Source organism: Takifugu rubripes, chromosome 12 (assembly GCF_901000725.2).
Source record: "Takifugu rubripes chromosome 12, fTakRub1.2, whole genome shotgun sequence".
Lineage (NCBI taxonomy): Eukaryota > Metazoa > Chordata > Actinopteri > Tetraodontiformes > Tetraodontidae > Takifugu > Takifugu rubripes.
Genome location: NC_042296.1, coordinates 6638733 through 6647593, shown reverse-complemented (window position 1 = coordinate 6647593; position 8861 = coordinate 6638733). Strand labels below are relative to the sequence as shown.

At 49.2% G+C, this 8861-nt stretch overlaps 1 protein-coding gene across 1 annotated transcript; it reads right to left on the bottom strand.

Annotated features, from left to right (window-relative positions):
* Positions 1 to 305: 305 nt before the first annotated feature.
* On the bottom strand, positions 306 to 8861 carry nt5c1aa (5'-nucleotidase, cytosolic IAa). The gene is made up of 7 exons (XM_011609214.2): positions 8293 to 8861; positions 6884 to 6928; positions 5136 to 5303; positions 4914 to 5043; positions 3152 to 3274; positions 2267 to 2451; positions 306 to 1889 (listed from the first exon to the last, which is right to left on the bottom strand). The coding sequence occupies exons 1-7, from the start codon at positions 8449 to 8451 to the stop codon at positions 1536 to 1538; spliced, it is 1164 nt and encodes a 387-aa protein (XP_011607516.2). The 5' UTR covers positions 8452 to 8861; the 3' UTR covers positions 306 to 1535.

Genomic DNA, 8861 nt, shown 5'->3' with positions numbered 1-8861 from the left:
AACAGCCATGGAGATCTAATTCAGCTGGGAAACACAGGAGATATGAACGCATTCATCACAGTGAAAGGGGGGAGAGAACGATTCTGGTGAAAAAAGAGGAAATGTTTGTTGGGGAAATAATGTTGGATGAATTCAATTGATTTTAAAGAATTTATAGTTTGTGTAGGGTTTTTCCCTCCAGGATTCTGACGGTGGAGCTTCAACGTCAACCTGCTTTCACGTTATTCATAATACCGCTACCGCCACCTAACGGTGGAAAGAGGTATAGCATCAATCAGACTATCCATAATCATCACGAGTCTGGCATTTTAAGATACATTTAATATTTTACTGACAGGAATCGAGACAAATCTTCACAATAGAGACAATTATAGCTTCAGTACCACGACCAAGACAACATAAATAAAGAAAACAACTGGTAAATAAACTAATATGCAAATATCAAATCGTTTGCCTGATTAAGGAGGAGCACGGAAACACTAAACTGAGAGGACAAAGTGAATTCGAGGTGTTTTGATCAGAATCAGTATTTGTGAGCTGCAGGTGCACTTTGACACGTTGACCAGTGCCATGTGACCAGTAGAGGGCGGTAGAGTCAAAGTAGATGCAGTCAGTGGAGAAGACTTTTAAGTGCTGAAAGGTTTAAAAAGAGACAAAATACCTGCCGGGAGTGACTAGAAGCTGTGGTTTAATATCAGGGTTTTCTGCATAGTTAATACAAAGAAAGTGTTGACATTTTGCGTGCTGGTCTGCTGCTACTGACATTAAGAACACAGATCATGCAGCTAGCACAGCTATAAAAAAGTGCATCTATTTAAAGTAAGGCACCTGCTGACACTTGTGGCTACCCACCATGTTATGCAATTATTTATCTGAACGGTGGAAGCAAGTTAATTCAAGGCACCTTCTGAAACTACAGCTAATAATAGGATGAAAATCATTTAGCTCGGATCTTCTAATTTATTGTAATTACTATCATTAAGCTGCCATTAGCATGCTAATCAGGCTTTGTAAGTGAGAATAACAACATTCCAGATATTACAGTGGGCTCCATCTGAAGCCGGATCTGAATTTATGGCCCCAGTGTGGCATCGCCAGCGTGAAATTTCCCATCTAAGCGTGAGAGAAGTTGCTATGCTAACAATACCAGTGGGTTGTTTTTTTCTTTACTTGAAACAGGAACCCAGTCTGCATCGCATTTAATTATTCACAATTTCTGATCCTGGATCGATTTTACTCTGTAAAAAGCCGCTAAGCCACCAGCTAAAATGAATGGCTGTCTTTGAGACAACGGCAGATATTTTACAACATATTTATGAACTCTTCTTCGTGAAGGAAAGTGCGCTGTAGGACGGAGCAGCACCGTGGCCGCCGCGGGGTCAAAGTGTAATATTTGTAAATGAAAGTGCATTTTTGTACAGTGGAGGGTCACTCATCAAAGGCCCCGGACATCTGCCTGCTGACATCAAAGCATTAAGACAGGAAATTATGCGTTTCCATGTTGCCTCTGTCAATTCCATCCGGGTCCGACTGCTTTACTTCCCACCGCTGGAGTTCCTTTTGGTGTGGTGCTGTGCGATGCCGTAGGGCACGTGGGCGGCGATGGTGCCCATCTCGGCCGCTCCTTCCACGTGAAACATCTGATCGTCAAAGTAGATGTGGGGCCGGATCTTCTCCAGCATGGGGCCCTTCGGGGCCCCCGCCAGGAACAGAGCCTCGTCGATCTCCAACCCCCAGGCCCGGAGCGTCTTCAGGGCCCGGATACCTGAGCTGGCGGCGCTGCGAGCTGTCACCAAGTACGTGCGGATGGGACAGTCGAGACGCTGTCCTTTGGCGTAGAACTTTTTCTGGAGCTTCCCCAGCGCCTCCAGGAAGCCTTTTAAAGGACCCTGCCAGAAAAAGCCACGTTAACGTCACTCCGGGAGGAGTTCGGAGGGCGTGTGTGCATTGACCTTTGACCCCATGGCACAGGGTGAGTGTGTTGTTTTGAAAAAATACGACATCTTGTTACTGCTGACATTAAAATGTGTGTGATCACAAATGGAATTATACACTAAGGAGTTAATGGAAGACAGGTGTGGCACATTAGGGGGCGGGGCATATGGCACACAGGTGAGACACATGAGGCTAATGGGAAAAGACAAGAGGAAATCATGAAGTAAACACATGCGACAGGTTTTAAGGCCATTTTAGCTGTAAAATTAACCACCAAACCGCCAAGATTCAACACTAAAGAAATCCTCTCGTAAGTGGGGACTTTACGTACGTGATCCAGAAGCGTGTCTTCGTTTTCCCTCTCGTGCTCAAAGAACTTGTCCAGCCCGTGGGCCTTAAAGATGCGCTCCGATTCATCGGAGAAGAGGACGGCGTCGCCGTCGAACGCCACCCTCAGCTGGGACTCGGACACCTCCGTCAGCTTCTCCGCCGTGAACATGGTGGCTGCGGCGATGCCTGAGCACAAACGCACCACTCAGCCTCATTTTGGGAAGGGTCTTTTATTTCTGAGCTTTTTGTTGGATGTTAGCGGTTAAATGGAAGCGTTCCCCTCCATTAGGACACCTGACTGTCCTGTGTCACACCTGTGCCTCGTTTACATCTGTCTATTTAAGTGCCTGATTTGGCGGTTTAAATGTGTTTCTCTGGCGTTGCCGTAGCTCTGCCTGCTCTGTAAAAGCCCCTCTGGCGGTGCAGGACAGTTGTTGGACAAATTCAAAGCTCTCCAGTAAAATATCAAGGACGTTTCCTTCGCTCAGCTGGGTTTGCTGGGCGGGTGGGTGGTGAGCGGCGTGCTCTTTCTGCTGCCCTTTAGACGCACAGGGAATGTCTCTAATGTCACCTTCAGGGTATTTGTGATCAATTAGTGGAATTGTTTAGTCATTTCCCATGAGTCTATTTTTGGGGGCCGGATCAGGTTATTCAGCCGTTGCTATTTTAGCGTGTGACATTGGCACTAAAGGGAAAAAATGTCCACCAATACGCTGATTTATATAAATACGTCATCGACGCTCCTGCAAATAAAAAGAAACATTTGCAACTTCCTGTTTGTGGTGGAAAGTCGGAGTGAAGAGCTCGTATCAGCGATGGTGAAGGAGAAACTATCAAATTTAAGCCGTTTTGTTTTCTTAAATGATTAAATGAAGTGCAGCCTCACCTTCAGCTAGCGCCTCCCTGACCTTGTCAGCGTCTGCAGACAGGTACAGGTTGGTGTGCCAGGCCTTCAGGTAGCCGATAGGACTGGTGCCCCCCGTCATACAGAACCTCTCGATGAACAAATCTGAGGAACACGGCAAATAAAAACTCTAAAAATATCTTCAAGGATACTAGGAACATGACTAAAAAACAGCCCAAACCGAATCGAAGGCAGTTATTTTTGGCTGTAAATTGGTCCGTGAGGTCATGATTAGCAATATTTGGGTGGGGTGTTGGGGGCAGCAGGGTGAAAGCAGGGTGAGAGGATAAACTTACCCCCGCAGGAGGGGGTGAGGTGTTTTGGAGGCGATCCACCGTTAACTTGAGACCTGCACCCATCTGATATTTCAAGAATCCTCTTTTTCCAAACATATTTATCGTAGCTTCAACCACATAAAACGCTCCTTTTTGGGAACATTTGCTTGTTGCTTTGACTTGGCAGGAGAGACGGACATGAAAAGCGAATCCCCCCGAGTCGTCCTTCAATCACTCGGAGAACAGACCGTCCTCTCTGCCTTCCCCGCTTTGTTTACCCTATTTCGGCGGGCTCTGGTGGGCTGTGACCTCCGCGGCGCGCTGCACCTCGTATCAAACCCCCAATTGTCCCCGGCTTTCATGCTGGAGCGTGGGAGGCTGCTGAGGGAGGCGTCTCGCCCCTGGCGTCGGCGCTTCCTCCCTCTCTTGCACAAATATTCTCATATCCTCCATCTTTACTTGATTTATTTGCTTGGCCAGCAGATCTGAATCAGGGCAGGAAATCAGCCGCGCCAGCACATTTGCAGGACTGTCACGCTTTATATTGTGTTTGCACAAGGCCGCGATTTGATCCGCGTGGGCGTATGTCGTCGCCGCGTCACGGTTTTCCTGACCGGACGTTGTGCACAAGCAAAGTGTGTTTGCAACGTTGCCGGAGGGCATTTTAGCATTCGCAGCCGTGCAGCGCCGACCGTTGCCTGCAGACGTGGGAGACGAAGAGCCTGCGTCGTCTTGGGGGATTAAAATAGCTGCAGTTAGCAGCTGCTGAGAGGCGAACACGCATTTAAATGTCGGCGCCCAGTTTCGGTTTCAGCTGGGAAAGGACGGCGATGTTCGGCCGCAGGGACACGTCACCGGCTGATGACATCAGAGGGGCCTTGCTTTGTTTTCATCCCGCAGGAAAGGTCGTAGGTCGGTTTGTTTGGATGTACTGAACCCCGCATGGTGGGAGCCACCGCAGAGATGTAGCGTCGGAGCATCTGGGAGGCGGCGCGTCGCTCCGGCGGCTCCACACGGACCTGTTTTCATTTCGGGCCTCTCGGATTAGTCTTACATCCCAGAGGAGGCTACGAATTGATCGCTCCCGGACCGGGAACGGGAAAGAGCACAGGAAGTGGTCTCTGTGAGGAAGATGTCCTCACGGGGTCTGAGATTTTCCTGGGAAGGAGTCCGTCAGTCAGCTGTGCACACACTGCGTGTTCTTCAGTGTCAGCTTGCATCATCTTCAGCATCCCGACCAAATGGAAGCCGGATTTGGCACCGCGCTACATTCACTCATTTTATGTTTTTATGCCCAAGTGTCACAAAAATCAGCTTTATTTAGACACACACTTGCACATAATTGCTACAGGATAAACAAGCTTCCGTCCTCTTCGCTGTCAACCTGGGTCAATTGTACTTTAACAGAGGTGTTAGCTTTGCTGTAGCTAGCTGCTTACAGATACTGGCAGATACTCTGGAAGACTTACTGTGGTGGTTGATGGTGTTGATAAGCCGGATTCCCACGTGCGCGTGGTTGTACGTCACCAGGACGATGTCGAACAGCTCTTCGCTCTGCGGGTACAGATCCCGCAAACGTGCGTTTACGGCCTCCAACGCCTGTCGAGGCACGGCAACTGTTAGCAACTCATAGCTGTTAAGGTGTTAGCAGTGTGACGATTCAGCACTTCAGACTAAATTGGCACATCAACCTTGACGAAGGGGAAGGCTGGTCCAGGGGCGAAGGGTTCGTTTTCGTGCTCGATTTGGTACCTCAGGTACTCCTCCACTCCCTGCTGCTCGAACACCTTCTGCTCCCGCTCGGTCCGAAACAAGACCCGAGAAGAAACGGCGACGGTGACGGCGTTCTGCGGCTTCGGCTGCGGATAGAGAGACGAGAGGAAGATGGTTGGGCTGAACTCAGGACTGTTGATGTAACACTCTGGGCGTCAGCGCGAATCAGGTGTGAGACCACGGAGCGTGAACTATATTTGCGCGCATGTGAACGCGCATGTTTAGCATAGCTGTGCTAGCATGTGACTGGCAGCATTCCTAAGGTGGCGACTGGTAAATGTGCCACTGCGGGAGGTCGACCTCCGTCTGGGATGTCTAGGTGGCGCCAGGAGGGCGAGGAGCCTGGCGGGGAGGCCCTTAAATGCGGTTTTAGAATTGAAACCACTGAGCTCTAAATGAAACATGTGGCCTGATAGCCTGATGTTTTTGGGTGTTTGTGAGTTAAATGTTTGTCACTGTAAATGCGTCCATGACGACTGCCCCATTATACTGCCCAGCAGAGTCAGAGTTGGGCCTTATTTCACTGTTACAACAACGCTCGCTGACGTGCTACATACTCGCCTAATAATAGACGCAAACACACATCAGACTTCAGAGACCTGATGAGTGGAATGACAACACTTCTGCCTGGCTACAGATATCTTCCATTTTAACCTCATTTCACAGTAAACAAAGAGATACAAACACTTGACAGGGACACACACGGAGTTAGCAAATGCATGCGTGCGCACAAACAAACCCCGAGACTCCAGCAAGACACATCAGTGGAGGAATAAAATGTGATATGAACTCAATTGGTGAGGTGGAATAAGGAATTAACCATCATTAGATCAGAGATGCACATTCTAAATTTAGTTCTTGTAGGCTAATAAACTGGTGAAACTGATTTTCCAGGTTCTTTTCCTAGTTATTGTCTTATTCATTTAAATAATTCCTGCCTTAACAATCCTGCAGTAAAACATTTCCTTCAGTATCTGTTAGTGTCAATACATCTTTTTGGCCTGAATAAAAAAAGAAGCATCAGGAGTGAATATGGCTGCACTGGTTATTGGAAATGCCTGCATGTGCAGTACCACTGGTGTCCACAGGGGGCGGAAACACAAGTGAACTAGTCACCACTTGGTAACAAATGAGCTTGAAAAAAGGGAAAGTGTGAATATTACACATGTAACAGATATAATAGATGTAGGTAGGAACATTACATGTGTAAATATGTTGAAATTGTTTCATAACTTGAAAAGTTATGATTAACAATCAAGATCGACGAACTAGGCTCTATTTGCTCGACAGTTGGCTTCTATAATTTGTTGCTTCATGCCTTGAAATGATTCTAAGAATAACAGTACAGTTGCAGCCTGAAATAAAAACAACAAAAATATCTCCTGATTAAAACCTGCCGACTAATTTCAGAAGGTCAGCTAAATTCCAGACAAGGACCGGTAGCTCCATACTCGAGTTGTGGCGCCTTGTTAGCGGCGTTCAGGTATTATTCAGCCCGGTTATTATTCACCCTGACGTGAGTCAGAGCGACCAGACGATACGTGAGGTCTGTTGGTTAGTACACAGGGTACCTCTGAGGTCATGCAGGGGGGTTAAGTGGGTGAAGAGGGCAGATAATGGTGGGCATTGAAACTGTGACCTCACCAGGTGACGGGGGCATACTTACGAAGAACACGCCTCCCTCCACCTTCCGGGCTCGCCTCCCCGTGACCTTAGCAGAACGACAGTCATTTCAGAACAAAGGTGCACACCTGAATGTGTGTGATTGTGCGTGTTTGTGGTGTGGCACAACTCTGCTCGGCGACAGGCCCGCCGGCTCCTCCGTTTGTGCCTATGAATAACAGTGTCACAGTGTGGGAGTCCTGGTCCTGGCTGCGACCTGATACCGGCGGCGTTAACAGCCCGCCCCTCCTCTCCTGGCCTCCTACCCGGCGGGAATGCATCAATCACGTGGCTCCAGTGCAGCTCATGCAACCATCTCCTGCTCAATGATCTCCACGGCACCGCGGATATGATAAAACTAGCTGCCATGTAAATATAATTGAATCACATATGAATTATGTTTATCGGCCCATTGCAGTGACGGCTGAAGCCCCCCCCCATCCCCCATTCCCCATCCCCATCCATCAAGCTTCCGCGTGAAAACGATCCCTTCCATCCATCCTGGAAGGAAAAGGTGAGAGGTGGAAGGGATATCGCCAGAAGATGGGAGGGGAAATCAAGAAGGTAGAGGGGTGGGGGTGGGGGGTGCTGGGAGGTGGGTGATATTTATAGGTGAGCGAAAGGCTGAACAGGCGGGTCCGCTAACGGGCGCTGCCAGGAACAACAACGTTGTTTTGTCTGCTCCTGGGGCCGATATTTAGCATCTCTGATACGATCCAGAGCAACAAAAACACACTTTGGTTTGATTTTATTCCCTGTAAAAGGTTCTCCGCCCTGAATGGATCCGGATCACCGTCCATTTCAATAAAACCCCTCTGGGTGAGCAGACATGCCGCCGTGTGTGTGTGGCGACTCTTCGGCTGGCACGTTATCCCTCCATGTGAGCGCAGTAAAACCCCAGCAGTGAGCTTCAGATGACCCGTGTCATCACATCATCGCTAATATCCAGATGGTGGATGTCCACCTTCTGAAAATACACCATGGGTAATCCCGGAGCAGCCCAGATTACACGGCTACCTCCAGCTTAACTGCTCCCCTCGCTGGCTGTTGGGTTCCGGACGCTCACCTGGGCAACGCTTGGCTCCGACCGGCGTGTCTGTGGACCAGCGTTGGCGTGCTATAAAGGGCGTTGAAGCCACAGGGAGCAGCTATACTTGTACTTTTTATTTGGCGGCTCATGTTCACTTTTAACAAACTGGACTCTCAGACAGGAACAAGTGCAGAACTTTTCTTCCAAACCTGTTGTGACTAAACTCTTACCATGATTCAACGTCTTTATCAAAACCAAAGAAGGCCTTTGATCTAACTCTCTTGTTAGATCAAAGGGGAAACACCTGAGGATCCTAGGAAACGTCGTGTGATCCGGATCTGTATTTCAAACACACAGAGATGGTTCCGTTTCTTTGGACTTACTGCTTTTGGGGCGGTTTTGAGGCCCAGGTCGTCCCTCTGAAACTCTTCTTTCTCCTCCCATGATCCTCTGCTGCCGTCCCCGTTGGCCGAAGTGGCAACCTTCAGCTCTTTGACCTGGCCGGTCATCACCTGCACGGGATCCAGGCTCATCCTCACCATAGAGGACCCTCCCCTGCCTCACTCCCCCGCCTTCTGTAAAAGATGCTTCTTCCTCCCTTCTTCTTCTTCTTCTTCTTCTTCTTCTTCTTCAGCGGGCGAACAGCAGCGCCGCAGTCTGCAGCATGCATGCAGGTTCTCCTCACGCACGCATGGACGCTCGCAGCTCTGCACCTGCTCTGTGGAGGAAATGTGTGGGGCAACTCTGCATCGCTCTTCCCCGCACGTGGATTAATCCTCGCTGCACCCTGATCCAGAGGACATGAACGCACGGACCTATTCACGAGCGCTCAGCTCCTCCTCACACACACTTTCCATCCGAAGTTTGTTGCAGGCTGTGCAGCAGCCCATCTGCTGCTATCTCGATTAATTTCCCCACTCTGCGGCCCCCTTCCTGCCTCTCTGTCCCATTC

Coding starts and splice junctions, on each gene's coding strand:
- nt5c1aa (XM_011609214.2), bottom strand. CDS start 8,451: ATGGTGAGGATGAGCCTGGATCCCGTGCAGGTGATGACCGGCCAGGTC. Junction 5,044..5,135: donor CAGCCTTCCCCTTCGTCAAG/GTTGATGTGCCA, acceptor GTGCCTCGACAG/GCGTTGGAGGCCGTAAACGC. Junction 1,890..2,266: donor AAGACACGCTTCTGGATCAC/GTACGTAAAGTC, acceptor TTTTTCTGGCAG/GGTCCTTTAAAAGGCTTCCT.